The sequence below is a fragment of the Zea mays genome, chromosome 5 (assembly GCF_902167145.1).
Source record: "Zea mays cultivar B73 chromosome 5, Zm-B73-REFERENCE-NAM-5.0, whole genome shotgun sequence".
Lineage (NCBI taxonomy): Eukaryota > Viridiplantae > Streptophyta > Magnoliopsida > Poales > Poaceae > Zea > Zea mays.
The window spans coordinates 223346694-223367046 of NC_050100.1; the positions used below are offsets into that span (position 1 = coordinate 223346694).

Below are 20353 nucleotides of genomic sequence, written 5' to 3' on the forward strand. Positions count from 1 at the left end.
AAAAGCTCATGGAAGGTGCGGACTCTACATATCTTATATTGTTTCATTGGTTGAGTGCAATACATGTATTCTTAATCTGTCGTGGTGTTACTTGTTTTGTAGGTACACAATGTTTGCTAACGTCATCGACTCGAGCCAGGTGAGGGTTCAGCGTGGAGGTTCGTCGAGGTCTGCTGCTCGTAGCTCCCGTCGCTCCACTCAAGATCCAACAGAAGTGGAGCAACTGCGAGAAGAACTTAGGCGACATCAGGATTACTTGAAGCAACAAGTTGCGCAACATGAATATTATGCTACACAGATTCAGCAACAACAAACACTCATACAAGTAAGTTCAAAAGATAATAGCTTTCACTTTAAGATATGTATTGATTTAAAACGCTGATGTGAATGAGTTCGACAAATTTGTAGCAACTAGTAGATGCCCAAGGGATACACGTCCCGGTGCCCCCCACCACCTCCCGTTCATTATCCTTGGTCTTCACCTCCACCTATACCTACATCTCCATCTACCGAACATCAGGTATGCATATTCATCATCATTTACTTGTTGTTAGTTATATTATGATGTAACTCAGCAAATGTCATTTGTACATGTATATTAGACCCCTCCAGCTACCTTGCCGACGCATGAACAAGAGGACATGTTAGACTTTGTCGAAACCCTCTTCAACAGTGGAGGTATCGATGGTGATCGGCGACCGTGAGCTTTCATGTTATTGCGTTCTGATACTTGAGACTTTTATTATGACTATGTATGAGATATTGTCTTTTATTAGTACTGGATGATGATATGTGTGAGACTTTTGTGATGTAATTGATGACACTATGGATGAGGCTTTTGTGATGTAATTGATGAGACTATGGATTTATATATTGTTATGTGATTGTGTGTGAGATGTTTTATGCGAAAATATGTTGTGCTATATAGCTGTTGATATATTTGTTATTTTGTGTGATGTGGTGTAAAATATAAACAACATTTGTAATGCTGGTCAAATTAACTTCCTAGAGGCTACAGTAAGCCATAGGAAGTTAGCCAGCTAACTTCCTAGGGGCTACAGTCAGCTGTAGGAAGTTAGCTAGCTAACTTCCTAGGGGCTACAGTAAGTCGTAGGAAGTTACTCGTAGGAAGTTAGTCAGCTGACGGCGCTGACGGCGTGAAACTACTAACTTCCGAGAATCTGCTAACTTCCGAGAGGCTTATTAAGCCGTAGGAAGTTAGCTAACTTCCTAGAGCCCTCTAGGAAGTTAAGCTAACTTCCGACAAAAATTTTTCGAGAGCCAAACTTCCGACGGGATGGCTTAACTTCCGAGAGTTTCGCTAACTTCCTAGAGTTTAGGCCTAACTTCCTACGGTTTAGGCTCTAGGAAGTTTACTATTTTGGTGTACCAAGGGGGAGATCGGGAGGTATGCTCTTAGGAGTAAATCCTAGCGTGTTTGACATTGGTGCCATAGATGAGGGAGATTTTTTACTGTAAATTTCGCCTTAGGAATAAAGTTGATGGCTTCATTTGGACCCTTTTTGCTGTCTATGGCCCAGCACAGGACGACCTTAAAAGCGCCTTCCTAGCAGAAATGGCGAGCGCATGTGGTACAGAGCCTCACCCTTTCATTATCGGAGGCGACTTCAATATCATGAGAAGGCCCGAAGACAAAAATAATAGCAACTTTAATTACCGATGGCCCAATTTGTTCAACGCGGTCATAGAGAGCCTTGAGTTAAGGGAAATAGAAATGACGAGCCGACAATACACCTGGTCAAACGATTTAGACCCACCAACTTTCGAAAAGTTGGATAGGGTGCTTATGAGTCCAGATTGGGAACTTAAATTTTCAAATGTTACAGTCAAGGCTCTCGATAGAGCCCGTTCGGACCACACGCCTCTTTTACTAAATGGCAGAGTGGCTGCTTCGACGGGAAACCATGGCATGTTTAAGTTTGAGCTTGGTTGGCTAATTAGAGACGGTTTCCATGATATGGTTACCTCTATCTGGAAGCATGAAACAAGGGGCAACAATTCCATGGAAAAGTGGCAGAAGAAAATTCGGGCTGTACGCCAGCACCTTAGAGGATGGGCAAAAAATACGGCTGGAACAATGAAGAAAGAAAAAGTCCAACTTACTAAATTAATCGATGACCTAGATAAAAAGGCGGAGGTTACTTGTCTCTCGCCTAATGAACTAGCCATGAAGGCATTTATTAATGAACGGTTGGCTGGAATTCTAAGAGAGGAGGAAATTCGACTCTTCCAAAGAGCCAAAGTCAAACATCTGCTGGAAGGTGACGATAATACGAAATATTTCCAGTTAGTGGCTAATGGTAAACACCGTAAACAGAGAATCTATAGCCTAGAAGATGATAACGGGTCAAGTATAGTGGACGAGGAGGAACTCAAAAAACACATTACTAGCTACTATAAAGGCCTATTTAGTAAACCAAACCAAACTTCTATTGAATTGGAGGAATCGTTTACTCATGACATCCCTCAAGTTTCAGATGCGGAGAATGAAATTTTAACTGCGCCGTTTGTTATGGAGGAAGTCCGAAAGGCGGTCTTCCAAATGGAGCATAATAAAGCCCCAGGACCGGACGGATTTCCTGTTGAATTCTATCAAGTATTCTGGGAAGTAATTAAAAATGATTTGATGGCTCTGTTTGCCGACTTCCATAATAACTCCCTTCCGGTGTATAGCCTAAACTTCGGAGTCATTACGTTAATTCCTAAGAAAGAGATCGCTATGAAAATCCAGGATTATAGACCTATTTGTTTGCTTAATGTTAGTTTTAAGATTCTTACTAAAGTGCTCACAAACAGAATAGGTGTGGTTGCCGGTCGAATTATTAAACCCTCTCAGACTGCGTTTATGCCTGGTCGTAATATTCTTGAAGGGGTAATTGTATTACATGAGTCTTTGCATGAGCTACATAGGAAAAAATTAGATGGAATTATTCTCAAGTTGGACTTTGAGAAAGCTTATGATAAGGTGAAGTGGAATTTTCTCCAGCAAGCTATGCGTATGAAGGGTTTCTCGCCGAAGTGGTGTGCATGGATCCAAAATATCGTCTCGGGAGGTCACGTGGGGGTTCGAGTTAATGATGACATAGGACCCTTTTTTCGACTCACAAGGGCCTTCGACAAGGGGATCCTCTCTCGCCGATACTGTTCAACATTGTTGTTGATATGTTGGCAGTGCTCTTTGCTAGAGCGATAGAGGAGAACCAATTCGCTGGGATCATACCACACTTGATTGATGGAGGTTTGTCTATCCTTCAATATGCAGATGATACGGTGGTGTTCCTGGATCATAGCATCGATCACGCCCGGAATGTAAAACTTCTTTTAACCACTTTTGAACAAATGTCCGGGCTTAAGATAAATTTTCATAAAAGCGAACTTTTCTGTTATGGGTCAGCTAAGGCATGTGAGACTCAGTATTCAAGGATATTTGGCTGCGGAATAGGCACAATGCCTTTCAAGTACCTTGGGATTCCTATGACCCACCGAAGATTGCGAAATAGCGAGTGGCGTTGTGTCATCGACCGGTTTGAGAAGAGACTTAGTAATTGGAAAGCCAAATTCTTGTCTTCAGGGGGGCGGCTTGTTTTGATTAATTCTGTTTTAAGTAGTCTACCTATTTTCATGAAGTCGTTCTTTGAAACTCCAGCAGGCGTATTAGAGAAGCTAGATGCTATTCGGTCCAGATTTTTTTGGCAAGGAGGACATCATAAAAAGAAATATAGACTAGCCAAATGGCAGATTATTTGCCAACCTAAAGAGTTAGGTGGGCTGGGAGTTGCCAATCTGGCCATAAAGAACATTTGTTTACTCAGCAAATGGCTCTACAAATTTCTCAATGAAGATGGTACGTGGCAACGACTCCTAACGAACAAATACCTGGGAGGCAAATCACTCACCCAAGTTTCTAGAAAACCGGGTGATTCCCATTTTTGGGCTGGCCTGATGAACGTCAAGGATCAATTTCTTAGGTGGGGACGCTTTCGGGTGGGTGATGGTCAAGCAACAAGATTTTGGGAGGATAAATGGCTTAATAATACTACTCTTAGAGAGCAATTTCCGAATCTTTTTAATATAGTGCGCAATAAGACCTCGCTGGTTGCAGAAGTGATATCACATGCAAATCTAAATCTTTCTTTTCGGAGACCCATTGTTGGAATTAAACTCGTGGAATTGCAGAACTTGGTACACTTATTGGCTCCGGTTACCCTGAATTTGTTGAGGGACACTTTCGTGTGGGGAGCTCATAGGGATGGGACTTTCTCAACCCGATCCATGTACTATATTTTAATAAATAACCCCAATTTTAATAGTAATTGTGTGCTTTGGAAGCTAAAACTACCCCTTAAGATAAAAATCTTTCTTTGGTATCTAGGTAGGGGTGTGACCCTCACCAAAGACAATTTGGCCAAACGTAGATGGCAAGGAAGTCTGAAGTGTAGCTTTTGTAACCAGAACGAGAGCATACAACATCTTTTCTTTGACTGTTACCTAGCTAAAACTGTTTGGAGAATTATTTATTTTGCTTTAAAGATAGACCAACCCATTAATATTAATCATATTATAGGGGATTGGGAATCCAACAAAGGTAGCACACATAAAAAATTGCTTCTTACTGGTGTTGCAGCATTGTTTTGGTCGATTTGACTTTGCCGTAATGATGTGGTGTTTAATCATAAACCTATACCGTCAATTATACAGACTATCTTCAAGGGCACACACTGGTTCAGATTTTGGAGACTATTGCAGAAGGAAGAAACGCAACAACAATTCCTCGTCATGTGCCAGTCTTTGGAGGTGGTGGCCATGGAGTTCTTCACGAGTCACGGGTGGCGGTTCCATTCAAGAATTGAAGCAGCCTAGTGCACGTGTTTTATTTTCCTCCATATCATGATTTAGTTGAAGTCCATTTGAACTACAAATTGCTGCAGGATGATGTAATAATTGAGTTGTAAGGCTGTATGCATGCAAATGCAAAAGGCTGGAACGATGTTTCCATTTCCAAAAAAAATATATATATATAAATGGGGCACATGATGGCGGGAGAAAGATGTGGGAATAAAAGACAGAATAATAAATAAATAAATAAAGTAGCTCGTATTCTACGTTCTGTTAACTATTAACTAAGATGCGTGAATAGCTGAAGCTCTAGTTTATAATAACCAGTCAAAAGAGATAAACACTTACCAGGTTGTGAAGCAAATCAGGTTGTTCCTCAAAACAAGTCAGGTAAATGTTCCTCAAACTAGTAAATCTATGATAGTAGAAGCCTGGTACCTCTATCTCGATCTTCCGTAGGATTTTCGACTATGCGCCAATACTCGCCTTCAATGTCTTCTACTGATGGTGGCGGTGACACTTCTTTCTTAAAATACTGTTCACTGAAGTCATCCGCATACTTCTTAAATGTCTGAAGCGTGCGTGAACTCAGGTCCAGGTTCAAATCCAAACCTATCTTGGTTTTTGCTGCATCCCAGCTTGATCGTGATTAATGTCACTGGTACCTTCCGGCTCTAAAAGCTTCGTCCGCTTCTTCATCATCCCACGCCCACGGCCTCTCCTGCTCTTATTCTTGGACGATTTAGGTTTTGGAGCTTGTCAACCTTTTGTACCCGAGTAGAAAATTTTGAGCATTCCCATCCCATCTGCTCTTCTCTTTAAGAAGGCCTGGAGGTCTCCCGGATCGAACGGTGAGGAGAGCCGTGTGGGCCTCATAGTGGACAGGGCAGGGGGCGGAGGTGGCACGCGTCTTCGACCGCTGCGCACTGGGCTTGGCCTAGATGGAACGGGACATATGCAACCATGGGCTCAAAAGAAACCGGCCCGCCTCAAAGCGTTTTGGATGCATCATATCCTTTAGCGGATCCAATCAAGAGAAAAAAAAAATAAGTCGCACTCCAATAGCTTTCAATCAAACTCTAAAACTCCAAGAACCTTTTTACATCCTTCATAATTGATAAGGATACATATTTTAATAAAAAAGCATACCCCATTAGCTTTTAAACAGATTTGAAGTATACCATCTTCTATTTTTGGATTTTCTCGATAGCGGGGGTACTTCTCTAGAATGCGTGTACATGTAGAAAAGCAAGTTGGGAGATGGAAAGATGTAGGGAGTGAATTTTTATTCAATTGACTCTCCGAAGGATGATTTAAAGAGAGAGATTAAAAAGAGAGACGCCCTTGTACACGGACCCCTCAAAGCCGTGTGAATCACCTCTCCTGCTTTTTGAAGTGGCTATGAAGCGCTGTTTTTATCCTTTGTTAGGTTAAAGGTTTCGATAAATATTTTGCATGTTCTTTTTTATATAAACAAATAGAAGCTTAGAAATATTGTACGTGGGTTCATAACCTCGTCAAATAATTCTTTCAAGTGAAAAAGGGACACGATACCTTTGAAGGTCCTCTTTAAGACAAGTTAGAAATGTAATCTGTACGGTTTTGAAGGTTTAGAGGGGTGAGATGTTTGGTTTTATTTTATTTTATTTTTGAGAAAAACAAAACAACAGCGACAGTTTGAGCTAAATATGGGCCTGTTCAAGACCAGTGAAAACAACGACAGCCCATTAATTCTATGAGCCTGTATGGGCTCTATGCTCCCAGCTTTATTTTTTTCTTTCTTTCAAAATTTGATGAAGACACGAAGCAGCACCAGTTAACGCGAAGCCATGTTTTAAATGCTGGAACTGGAGATGGAGGAGGCCTACCCTATGGGTTCATCAGCTTCGGCCTTCAGACTACTGCTTCGAAACGAACGTGAACCTTCAGAAGCTGAGCCTGTGCCTGTGTGCATACTACTCCATCGACCCCAAAGCCGATCAGAGTTTTGTTCCACGAGCTCAAATTTCAGCATGATCAGAGCATAAGACTAACAAATTAGCAGCTACTGTATATTTGTTTTGTCCATTCAAGATCATAACGCATTGCCAAATATTTTTTATAGTTGGTTCATTATCAAGCCTAACAATGGCAGCGCGTAAAAACCAAAGACAAAAGCTAAACCAAACAGATTATGTCGATTCTTTTAGAAAATTTTAAAAAAACACACAGTTGATTCATTATCAATCCTAGACAGGGGCCTACGGTTGAGGAGAGATCAGAGGAGGGGAAGACGTAGGGAGAAAGTGAGAAACGAACAGCTAGTGACAGATACGATTATCAATTATTGGCAGCGGCTTTTGATGACGACGTAGTAACAATGGCGGCGCGGCGGTCAAAACTGTCAGCTTTTTTATCCTAGACTGGCCGGTGGATCGGAGAGGACGGTGGTCATGGTGAAAAAAGGTAAAGATAAAGGCAGAACAGTTCCAGGCTGCTGCAGACTGCAGTGCAGTGCAGAGGGAGTGCCACCAGTGTGTTTGTTTGGTGGGTCCAAAGGACGGTGCGCTTTACGAGCACTGCGCTGTGCATGCGCGTACAGTACGTGGCCGGCCGGGGCCGACCAGTCAAAAGACGCCGGACCTCCGCCGGTCCGCCACCGTGCATGCATGCGCGGCGGCAGCATGCATGATGCGACCGGCCGGTCGATCCTAACGGCCGGCCGGATCTTCCGAGATGCGATGTGATGCGATGTGAAGCATCAGCACGGTTTCCCGCGGAACGCATTGCCAGGTGTTGTAATAATATATGTCCGGTGGCTCGGTTCCGGGCTTCCGGCGCTTGCTGGATTTGCTAGCTACTGGATGGAGCACGCTGCACGCAGGCAAGCCGGCCGCCAGCCCGCCAGGCCAGCCATGTCTCGTCCAGTCGTCGCAGTCCCATGTATCTCTCCGTAACCGGAGTACACGTACGTGTGTGTTCCTCGCGCGTGTCGTCGTGCCCTGGTGAAAGAAGTATCGATCGGCGCCACTGCCCGGATTACAGGGCAGTGATCGATCGAGATCTCGTTCAAAGGTTCTTACGTGCAAGGTAACGCGAACTACTAACAGGACTGACTGATCGATGCATGCATGCATGTGTTTTTCTCCACGCGCGGTGTGCCTGCCCACGCAATCCAGCAAGGCGCACGTCGTCGTACGTGTGTGTGTGTCTCACTCATCTATCAGTCACAATCTGCTCGCGGTCGTCTCGTCGCCAGATATGTTCGTGGCCGCCGTGCATTTGTCTACGCGCGCGTGGCTGCCAGTGCGTACGTGTAGTGTGAGGGTATAGAAGCATGCGCACGCATATGATCTTGCTTTGCACGTACCTGCACGTTGGCATGCATGAGTGTACACGCATATGATCGATCCTGCACGTACCGACACGGGCATTGGGGATAATGTTCGACCGATACGACTCATGAGATTAATTCACATGTAGTGTCATCAGAGTGAAGCCAGCGTTTAAATTTAAATATAGGGAGACAAATCAGATTGAGAGAGACCGGTAAAATAGGTATTTATTCTGTATTATTTATTTATTTATATAGTGATTAGTTAGGAAAATTAGTGTCTCCTATAGAATTAGTGGCTTTTATAGAATTCGACCTCAAAATTGAATAAGAAACATATATGGTTAAAATATATAGTCTAAATATATAAGAACATATATAGGTATTTATTTTGTAGAATTATTGAAGGTGTATAGTGCTAATATATAGTTGGTGCATATATGGTGAAAATTTGGTCTAAATCATTGGTTTTATAAATTTTCGTGGTTGCATATACATCCGCAGCCTTCTACTAAGCTTCACCCCTGGGTTCGAAACAAATATTTGGGATCGAAACCGCTCTCCCAATCTTTCTAGACGATGCGACTCACACTTTCGGTCTGGGCTAATGAAGATCAAGCCAAACTTCCTGCATGCAGTACTTTAGGACGTTCTGAATTAAGAACGTACGGTACTCAAATTGGATTCTGGGAAGATCATTGGCTAGGGACATCACCTTTGAGAGAGAAGTATCTTTGTTTGTATGATATAGTGCGTCATAAACATTTAACGATGGCTCGAGTGTTCATCTTTTTCGGCTTTAAACTTTTCATGGCGTAGAGATTTTATAGCGTGGAATGATATGTTTTTTCACGAATCGCTAATACAGCTCTAACCGATGAGCTAGGCAAATTTAGATGGAATCTACTCCAAAATATACATTTTCTCAGTAAAATCACATTTAATTTCTTGGCTCTTGTCCTCTCAGATGTCTCTATTTTAAACAAAAGACTTCAGAAATTGAGGATACCACTGAAGTCAAAATGTTTGTTTTGTACTCCCTCCGTTTCTTTTTATTTGTCGCTGGATAGTGCAAAATTGCACTATCCAGCGACAAATAAAAAGAAACGGAGGGAGTATCTATGAAGGGGGCCGGGTTGTGCTCACTATGGATAACTTGGCTAAGCAAACTGGTAGGAAAGCGTCTCATTGTGAATCATCTAGGCCCCTTTGGTGATGTTTTGGTAATTAATGACAACTACTTGTGGACTAACGATTCTTCGAGAAATAAGAATGCAGGGTTGGACCACATAAAACAGGTAATGTTGGAGAATCATAAACATTGGTTGTGGATCAGATAAAGGCAAAGGTATAATATAGGTTTTGTTTTTGCCGGTCGTGAGGAGTTTAGAGAAGATACCTGACCGGATTAATAGGCTAGATAGCCGTACTATTAAGAGGAGTCAATGACTTTGATCTGTGTGAAACTTAGTGCCTCATAGAGCATCAAGTAGTTGCATTTGCATGAGGACTAACAACGCTTCAAATCTCGTGAGTTAAAAGTTCTTTCAAAATCAAGTTTGAAGTTTGCAAAGTCTTGGATGCGCGGACTGTCCGGGCCTTGAGGGCGGACTGTCCGCGATCCACTAGAGGGTCCGAAGACTGACTACTTCGGGGGCCACCTTGTTGCTTTGCACTGCGGACCGTCCGGGCCTTAGGGCCGGACCGTCCGCAGTCCTGACCAGAGAAGGATGGTTTCGGGTCAGTCCCTGAATTATAGTGCGGACCGTCCGGCCGTGCAGGGCGGACAGTCCGCAGGTGTCAAAATGTTTTTTGGTCAGGGACTGTGCGTTTTCTTTGATCAGTACTACGGACTGTCCGGGGGACTAGTCCGGACAGTACTATCTCAGGTCGCGGACCGTCCGGATTTATAGGCGGACGGTCCGCGCGTGTTAACTGTTCTTGGTCCGAGGCTCGGGTGTCTCATGCTGCCAGGTCGCGGACGGTCCGGCCTTGGAGGGCGGACGGTCCGGACCTACCTTTTCTGACAGTTCTGACAGTTTTCAAACGGGAATTATAGCCGTTATGTGTACGGCGGACCGTCCGGCCCTAGGGCGCGGACCGTCCGCGTGTGCGCAGAGCATGTGCTTTCTGCACATAACGGTTGGATTTTGATGAAGGGGTATAAATAGAAGGGTAGCTCGTGTGAGAGACCTCTCTTGGCCATTCCTTGCACACATTGAGCTCATTTGTGATCCTCCAACTCACTCTCTCACACTCTTTGCTTGAGATTGCATTCTAGTGAGAGATTGAGGGTTCCTAGTGCATTTGCATCATTTGGTGATTCTTGAGGCACTAGGTGGTACACCGAGCAAGCGTCATTGGCTTGTTACTCTTGGAGGTTGCCGCCTCCTAGACGGCTCGGGTGATTGTCTCCGTCGAGCTCTCCAAGAAGATTGTGGAGAAGTCGCGGTGTTGATTGTGAGGGGTTTGCGCCTACCTCGCCGGAGCGGCAAAGGTGACATTAGTGGAATCGAGGTATTGAGTGATTTCTTGTCCACTTGGCTCAAAGATCAAGTCGTGACTTGATAGAGGAGCAAGTGAGAGCTTGAAGTCCACCTCAACGTGGATTAGGGGTGATCGGCAAATCACCGATACCACGGGATAAATTTCGGTGTCTCTACCTTCTTGCATTACTTATTGCTTTGCAAGTAATTAGTGTTTTGCATATTGTTCCTCAAGTATTCAATCACTGTAGTTGTTTCTCATACATTGTTTACTTATTGTCACTAGAGAATTTATTCCTCTTGTTATATTGATTAAATTTACCTAGTGTTTTTGATTTTAGTCAAAACCGCCTATTCACCCCCCTCTAGCCGGTGTCCTAGATCCTACACTCATATTGCTTTTGTCTAACCTTAGCTCCCAGTAGAGACTCCATCGTGGAGGTGAGATCCATTAGTTGTCTTGGGGTTAGTAGGTCTAGACGAAGGGCCAAAGAGAGGTGAAGAAATAGGTCAAAGAAGACTAATACTAGGGCTAGATTAATGGAAAGAACAATGTAAACAAGGTAAATATGATAAATAGATTTGATTTGATCGATTGCGGGGGACGTCAATCGGCCGTACCCCTTTATTTATATAAAGGAAGGGTCTGGAATCGTGTGTTGCGACATCACACAATCGTATTTGTTACCCATAAAAAATAAATTTAATATCAGAGTGAACATATGATCTACATATCATATATCAAATTGATAAGAATAAATATTATATATTTTACTTTATCTTAACCAAAAGACCAAGAAAGGTATGAGTTCAAAGGAGTCCAACCTTTTTTATAGGAATGGCAAACAATCATGTTTGTTGTCAATAAAAATTAAATTTAATATTGAACATGTGGTCCACATATAAGATATTAAACCGATAAAAAGAAATATTATAATTTATCTTAGACAAAAGACTGAGAAACATATGAGTTGAAAAGGAGTACGACCCTTTTTTTAGGTCGCTCGGTCGTCATCCTCCTTTAGCTAGCAAGATTATCCTATGTGACAGCGCTGCGCTGCGTATGGCTTCCTGTCGTGTTAGGCTTGAATGGTTTCTCAAGGCTCATCTATGCCGTAACGACCTAAAGCAGGGAAGGAAAACTCCATATGTGGCGTAACGGGCCATTTGTTGAACGTGAAGCAAGGAAACTAGAGCATGAATGAAACTGATGCTTTAATATAGTAGAGAAATAGAGAAAAGAGCATGTTTAGCATGGTGCTTTTAGTGAATGTTCCAACAACATGCACAATAAACAAAGGGTGTGCTATGCTACATGCTCATGTTTTTTCTCCCTTTTAGGGCGAGTTTAGTAACTCTATTTTCCTAAGGGAAAATAAACTTTTTTAATAAAAATAAAGTTCTCAAACTAGTCCTTAGGGCTAATTTAAGAGCCTCATTTTGTTTAAGAGATTTCTATTTTACCAAGAAAATTAGTTTATTTTTTTTAAAAAAATAAGAATCAGCTGAAAAGGTAGAGTCGCTAAACTAGCTCTTAAACGACAAAGAATATTATATGCCGTCTTCGACCGTCTACGAGACAGAACACCGTTCTTAATATCGCACATTTTCAGGCGTGCTCGCCCATGCCTCCCGTCCTCCTCTGGCGACGAATTCTCCATGCAGGGCCCACTTAATTGCTCTTGTCGACCATGCATTACACCCCATCACACTCCATTTTTCATCAACTCCTCCTAATCCCCCACCACAACAGAAACGTCGCCTTCCACCGCTGCTTGCCTAAACCCTAATCATTCACTAAAATTGATGTTTATATTCTTCCTCTGCTATATATTGAAAACTTCCTTTGACAGAGACACTTTGTTGATTGCTACCTCGAAATCTTGGCTTAGAGAACGAATTTCCTTGGTTGTTAAGGCAAAACCAAGTGTACGTTAAAACCACTTGTAATATATTTTATTTTCTCTCTTGGGCCTTGACATCTGTGCACATTTTTTTATATTTATCATTTAATGCACAAAATTAAATATGCATGGTACGTACGTACTCCCCTGCAGGTGTTCCTAAATAAATATATAAGCTATTACAAATTAAAATTACCACATATATACTTGCATTATACACTCCATGCCATATATGAAAGTGTTCGAATTAGAAAATGGGTATCCAGCTAAGTTATTTTTATTTTTTTTGTGAAAATGGGTATATAGCTAGTTTAATTTGTTGGCCGCATATATGTCTACTCGAAACCATAATCCTCCCACATCTCAATCTCCAAAGACTTCAGAAACTACAACAGCTAGCAGCATATCAGGAACTGTGCACACATGCATGTAGGCTTCTATCGTACGTCGTCGCACACAGTAATTGTAGTCGTCGTTCTCTCTGACGACGGACTAGAATGTGTGCGATCAATCGGTATCCAAAATCAATCAGTGAACAACGGTGGAGGTCGACGTCAGGACCAGTCCATGAGATGGCGAACCAACGTAAACACTACTGGAGAAGAATATGTAATCAATACAGTTTAGAAACGGGTTACTGTACCGTATTCTCAACCGGTATTCCGAACCCGAGACTAAAGGTCCGAAACTTTAGTACCCAGTTGCAATGCCCAGCACTAAAGATAATACTTTAGTACCGGTATTGAAGAAGAGACTTTTAGTATAACGATTCTAACCAAGAAAAGGTACCGAAGAAGGACCTTTAGTAATAGTTTTAATCAAGAACCAGTACTAGATTACTATATGTAGTACCAGTTATTTTGCTAGAATCGGTACGAACGTGTTACGTGTCCAGGGATGTTTTATACTCTCTCCCTCGTATAGACAATCATTATATAGACATGTGCAGATGTAATCATTAATATACACATATGCATGTATAGACTCATATATATATATATATATATATATATATATATATATATATATATATATATATATATATATATATATACAAATGGATATGTATACAAATATCTATGAAGTTTTCTAATTTCTAACTACTATATCCACACTATGTTCTTGATATGAAAATTCTTCATCGGTCGTGTTTTGAAGCGACCATAATGAAAACTCTTCTTTAGATATGACCTCTTTATTTAAAAACCCTCTTGAATGCTTCTATCCTATCCACAACGAGTACTTCCTCCTTCATCCTTATTACCTGTCATTAGCATTAATAAAAAGTGTTATTGCATTGAACTAAAAGCCAAGATACTATATCATTAGGAAATAAACACCAATATTGTACAAAATTTTGATGTACCTAGATATCTTTGGCAAATTCACAAATGTAGTATCCACAAAGGCTGTTCCCCTTTTCATGTACCAAACACCGAAATCGAGAAAAAACATGAATTATTATTAACAAATAACCTGGGGGATCGGGAAGCTACAAACGTATGAGAAAGTTCGACCTAAACTTAAGATTTCCTTTTAGGCTAACATGCTTTTAACGTAGCCGACTCCATGCATCGCAATAACAAAATTATAAGCCCTTCGTGCATGCATGATTTAATCTTTTAGAGGTTTAGATATTTAGGTTTGAATGGTAAGAATTACTCTTTAAGAGGTCTACAATTTCTTTTAAGTCCTCGATCGACTTCCTCAAGGAGTCAAGGGTAATTATACCGTTCTGGTTCATTGACACCACAAGAAGTACCCAATGAAAGCTATAAAAAGGTTATAAACATGTAGAGCAAATTAGAATACACACATTTTGCTTTATAGATTTCTTCATTTGTTTTCCAAGCAAGCGTTCATAATCAGAGGTAGGTTGCTTCTTTGGCGGCTTGCTCATCTTTGCATAGAAAGCTTTTGCTAATGGGTCTATTGGTGGCTCTTTCTATAGAACTTTCTTCTTGAATTGTTCTTTCCAAGTCATATATCTCCTCGTATATCATTTCACAGAGTAGTTGTCGGTGTTTAGTGTCCGACCGCACATTCGGGGTACACTCGTGGTGCTTTTGGTTAGGACGGTGTCGTAGATTGTAACTCGATGGTTCGTGTCGGGGGCACGAGGAAGAGAGTCGGGCACTTTTTCTAACAGCTATTGCATGAATCGGCAGGTCTGTGTTTCATCAGAAAAGGCGTGGTCATGGATCTTGCGCTGTTGTAGGGTCGGTGTGCAGGACCGGGCAAGGCGGAGGAGGAATGAATGAAGGAAAAAAGGTAGATGAGAACAGGAGCAACGGAACAAGGACGAGGGGAGAGGGAGCAGATCAGGGCCAAGGCCCAGCCTTCCTTGCTTGTCTGCTTGCTTTGTGGGGGCCTGGCACAGCATAGCCGACGACCGGTATTCTGGTATGGCCTGGCCATGCAGGATGCAGGAAGGTAGCCGACACCATAGCACAGGCGCGCGGACGCGGCAGCAAGGCTGTGGCACATGCTGATATGCGCATGCGACAATGCGTAGGCAGAGAGGGGCTGCATTCTCTGATCTCTCACTCTCTTTCCCCTCTGGGTTAACCAGCCAACAAACCTACATATATCTAGCTGTCCTGTCTTGGTTTCTTCTACCTGTTCTTGAGAATCCTGACAGTGGCCGGTGATATATAATACTGTCACTCTATGGCGATGGCTGAAGAAGCATCGACCGTCTCTTACCTGACATTGAAGATATATGCTTAGCTACTACATACAGTATATATCAATGGCGAACCAGCAAGGTTACCGGCCTAGTGTGTTACGGTTACGGTCTAGCTCTGCTACTGCTAGAGAGAGGATGGCGGTTAAGGTGCCCGAGGTAAGGCAAGTTAAGCAAATATCAGACAATAAGTAAATAGATATACTTGTAAAAGTAATTTTAGTGACTAAACCAGGTAGAGAAGAAAATAATATAAGATGTATCATTATAGAAAATCGATATATATTATTGGGTGACCAAAATAATTTTTGTGGCAAAACACCACCGAAAATAAGGCTATTTTCGACGGTTGACAAGTGACCTTAAAAAAACTGATTTTATTTTCGGCGGCTCTGGTAGCTGGCGTTCGAAAATATATTTTCGTCGGTCAGCTATCAGCCGTCGAAAATAAAGGGCTCATTACACCACGGTTTAGTTTTAGTGACCTTTATTAAGCACCCTCTACTGTTTGATAAATATCAGGAATTGATGGTTGGCCATTAAATATGTTTATAGCTATGGTTTGTTAGTCGCTAAGATTTCCATTGGCAGCATGAACCGATTGACTCGATGATAATGCATACTAGTGGTGGTGAAAAGACGTGTGGAGGATGAGATCAAAATTTCTTAAATTTAAGTTATTATTGTGTTTAACTTAAATTTTGTTATTATGTTTAAATATTTTTTGACAGGATGGTAGTACTAAAAGAAAATACCATCCAAAATCTCTAAAAGCAAAAGGAAGGGTAAAGACCAATTACTTATCAAAAGCCACTATATATATATATATTGTTGAACATAAGATAACTGACTCCCCTATGCATGTCTATGACTATGTGCCATGATTTACTTAAAAGTGAAAAACATCTACATGTAAGGTAGGAATTTAAAATTTGAGAACGAGCTGTGTGTACAAGGTTTTAGGGCAGTTGGTTGTATGACCAGCCTTTGTGCACAATCGGATAAGTGTAGTCTATAATAGAAAAAATGAGTGTTTTCTGGTCTTTGTCGAGTGCCTTAAGCACTCGTCAAAGAAGTTGTGTCTGGTAGTGTGCTTAACCTAAACTGTACTCAGGCGTTGGCTGAGCAGTGACCAATTTGAACATCATCACACTGTTCGTTCAGCTGAGAAATCAGATAATTGCTGCATGTACAAATAACATGTTCTCCAAATACATGTATAAACGTAGTATACACACACGTGGACTGGTGGAGCCTAGCTGGCAGTCTGGCACTAATCGCAGCAGCGAGAATATAATAGCGCCAAGCTAGGGATCGGATGATGGGTAATTTGACCTAGCCGTATATATAGTATATCTGCACTCAATGCAAGTTCGCAGCATCTACATATATGCTATGCATGCATCTTACCACCGGCATTATTGTGTGTGCGTGTGTGTCGTTCTGTGATCAGATCAGGAACCAGGGCTGCAAGTCCGTGATGCAACAGTGAGTAGTGTGAAAAATGACTGCAACCGTCCCCTGCTTGCATTGAGATATAGATCTAATAGCTAGGTATCACCGTGTGTTTGTTTAATTAACGTAAACCATGCATCCTACAAGCATCGCATTGCCCTGTCAGGTGTCAGACAGATTTTTTTACGCATGGTGACATCAAATCACAGAAAAGTGCATGCTAGCTGCTGGTAGGGTATCTATGAAAGACAGTTACTTCTTTTTTTTAAGGCGGCGTCCTTCGCTTGGTTTTAATCCATACGAGATTCTATATTTTTTATATTTTTTTGTCTCCACAAATTGTAGCTATAGCAGCTCGAACAACTGCTTTAATCCGAAGCTGATCGCCATATGTATATATGGTAACTAACTATATATATATATGTATACTGCATGCCCCCTCTGAAAATAAATATAGGTCGTTTTGTTATTGCCTGAATAACTTTTTTCGTATTTGATATATTGCTGTCAATACTAAACTAAACATATATGTTGTTTGTTTGGCAAGAGGATTTGGAGAGAACTTATATACTCACTCGGTTCTCCAAAATAGTAGTCGTTTTAGAGAATAAGTGGGTTCATATAATTCTTGATGCATGTGTTTTATATGTGTCTATATTTATTATTTATTTGAATATAGACATAAAACCAAGAGTTAAAACGACTACTATTTTAAAACGGAGAGAGTATAATTTCTCAAGAAAGTCTCTTATACATATAGTTACAACAGGTAACAATAACGTATACTGATATGTAAAAAAAGCAAGAAGAGAAAAGGGGTTCCAAACTTTTCAAGTATGTACATTAGTCACAACATCTCACCCACACCCTACTAACGACGACCAAATCCAGCAATTTAAATCAAACACAACAGATCCACAACTAGCACTACTGATATGTAGCTAGAGATTAACTACACGTACGAGTGCAGCACATGCAGAGACGGGCTCGATCTGCACAAAGAGATCACCAACGAATAGTATAGTAAAAATCAGATGACGAGATCGAAAGAAATCTGCATGGCCATGACCATGAGCAACGTTTAACGCAAGGGAGCAGCTATAGCTAGCTAGCTATATAGCTTGCTTGCTTGCTTGCATGATAGATCACATCTGCAGCAGGCTGTTGTAGCTGTTGTAGGCGTAGTGGTCGTCGAGTCCTAGGTCCATGAGCACGCCGCTGCCACACTGATCGCCGCCGTCTCTTGACCCCACGGCTGTAGCCGGCGGCCCGGCAAGGAGGCCGCCGCCGCCGCCGTGAGGGTGAGGCTGGCCGCCGTGGAAGTCGAAAACGCCGTTGTGCTGCTGCTGCTGAAGCAGCGCCATGCCGCCGTGGAAGTCGTCGTTGAGGGAGCCGCCGTGGTGGTGGCTGCCGCCGAGCGCGGGGAACGGAGGAGGCGAGTAGCAGTAGCCCGGGTCAGCGCTGCCGCGAGGCACATGCACGGCGATGGCGTCCTGGTCGCTGCAGTCAGCATAGTCCATGGCGTCTGCCTTCTTCTTGTAGAAGACCCTGCACAGGACCCAATCCTCCTTGGGCGGGGTGTGGGGGTTCTCCATCCGGAACTCGTGCATCACCCAGCTGGTCTTGACGCCGTTGGGGGCGCGGCCGCGGTAGAAGACGAGGGTCTTGCGCATGCCGACGACGGCGCGGTGGTGGCCGCCGCCGGCGGCGGGCCTGCTGCAGGGGGTGTGGATCACGCGGTCCTTGCCGGTGGCCTTCCAGTAGCCGGACTTGGTGGCGCGGTTGGTGCGCAGCCCCGTGGCGTACTTGCGGTCGCGGAAGCTGAAGAAGTACCACTCGTTCGTGCTCAGCTTCGCCACGTCTGCGACCATGGATTCATCACTCATCAGTCGCGCGTTAGTAGAAAAGCAATCATCACAGGTACGACGATGAAATTTTAGCGTTCGTGTTGATTTTCACACGCGTGAATGGGATGGGAATAATGACTTGTGTTAGAAGCAAGAAACACTGTAGCTAGCGTACTGTTGGGATGAAATTAACGTAAGGTAGCTGCCACTGGCCTAGCTTAGCTCTCAGACGAGTCGACGATCGGTCATATATACTATATATTATGCGTGAAGAATTGATATGATCATGCATGAGGTTGCGTGCCTAATCACTCATTCCATGACACGGAACTGAGTTAATTAGCCCAGCGTCTTGCTTGCGAGAGAGGGAGATCGACGCAGAGCTAACAATCAGGTAAATTAAACAATTAAGAAATTCAAATTCAGTGGCAAGCAGGCACAGCAAGCACGTACCAGGGAGCTCCCACGGCTCGTGGGTGTGCAGATCCACCTCCACCATGGCCGCGCCGGCGCCGGCGAGCCGCTCGTTGGCCACCTTGCCGTGCAGGTAGTGGCACACCAGCTCCTCGTCGCTGGGGTAGAACCGGAACCCCGGCGGCAGCGTCAGCTCGATGTCGCGCAGCCCCATGGCTAGCTCCTGCTCCTGCTCCAGCTACTACTGCTAGCTAGCTGCCACCTTATTATTTCCTATCTATCTATATTTCTATCTGTTCACAGGAATCTTTATGTAAGGACTAAGGAGCTGGATATGGAAGAACTATATGTATATATGAGACAAAGGGACCTATATATGCACGTCGATCTGAAGAGGAGAGAGAGGGGGAGGGGACAGACGAGCTAGGACTAGGAGTAGCAAGGAATTGGCTGCACTGCACACATCTACGACGACTGATCTGAGAGCTATGGTTGTTTGCTTGCTTGCTGTAGCCGGATGAGTTTGTGTGGCCTCTGGCTGGTATGAAGGAAAGGATGGAGAGTATATATATAGCTTGGTGCCGGGACTAAAATTTAAATCATTATATTGCAGTAAATAGTAGTGATTAGATACAATACGACAGAGAGAAAGAAATTAAATAAACAACAAGTGTAGGGAAGCAAGCAACAGCAAATTTAAGGGGTGGTGCTGGTACCGGTACTAGTCTAGTAGCTAGGAGTACAGGGTAGAGAGGCAGAGATCGATGGAGGGCGGAGAGGAGGCCGGGCGTGAACGAAGCTATCAGTAGCTTGGCATGACGTACACCTATAGCTCTACCAGGCTAGATCGCCGCCGTATGCCGTCGGCCGGTGGTGCGAGCGTGTGTTGTACGATGAAGAAGGGGGGGTAGCAGCGGGGACGAGGAGGACGACGAATAATCCGCCGAGATCGAGGAAGGGAGCTACATGGTTCCATGCATCCATCTATCTATCTATCTACCAGACGTACGCCGCACTGTTGATCACGTCCCTGTCGCCGCGCGCCGGACGCAGGCAGGGGCGGGGCCGGAGATGGGGAGGGGGGAGGGCGAGGACGCGTGCGTGCGTGTGTGTGCGCGCGTGTCGCATTCGCCGCGGCTTTTGCTCCTCTTTTTTTCCCCATCTGCTTCTCCTATGCCGCCGACGCGACCGATGCTTGCGCAGCACGAACTCGATAGGAGGCGAGGAGAGGACGGAGTGGAGCTCGGTCCTAGTAGAAGAAGAGAGCAAGTGACCGGTCGAGGAGAGGAGACCCAGGCTCGCAAGAAACCGGCCGGCCTGTTGCTGGCTGCCGCCCCCACCACTTATTCTTGGTGTGTGTGTGTGCGTGTGTGCAGCCAACGCAGCAGCAG

At 43.5% G+C, this 20353-nt stretch overlaps 1 protein-coding gene across 1 annotated transcript; it reads right to left on the reverse strand.

Moving 5' to 3' along the window:
* Nucleotides 1-17429: 17429 nt before the first annotated feature.
* LOC103627878 (NAC domain-containing protein 92) lies at nucleotides 17430-19879 on the reverse strand. The gene is made up of 2 exons (XM_008648184.3): nucleotides 19002-19879; nucleotides 17430-18562 (listed from the first exon to the last, which is right to left on the reverse strand). The coding sequence occupies exons 1-2, from the start codon at nucleotides 19174-19176 to the stop codon at nucleotides 17847-17849; spliced, it is 891 nt and encodes a 296-aa protein (XP_008646406.1). The 5' UTR covers nucleotides 19177-19879; the 3' UTR covers nucleotides 17430-17846.
* Nucleotides 19880-20353: the final 474 nt, after the last annotated feature.

Bases quoted from the DNA above. Each gene is read 5' to 3' on its own strand.
- LOC103627878 (XM_008648184.3), bottom strand. From the start codon at position 19,176: ATGGGGCTGCGCGACATCGAGCTGACGCTGCCGCCGGGGTTCCGGTTC. The intron at 18,563-19,001 runs GTACGTGCTTGC...CCATGGTCGCAG, and splicing joins CGAGCCGTGGGAGCTCCCTG to ACGTGGCGAAGCTGAGCACG.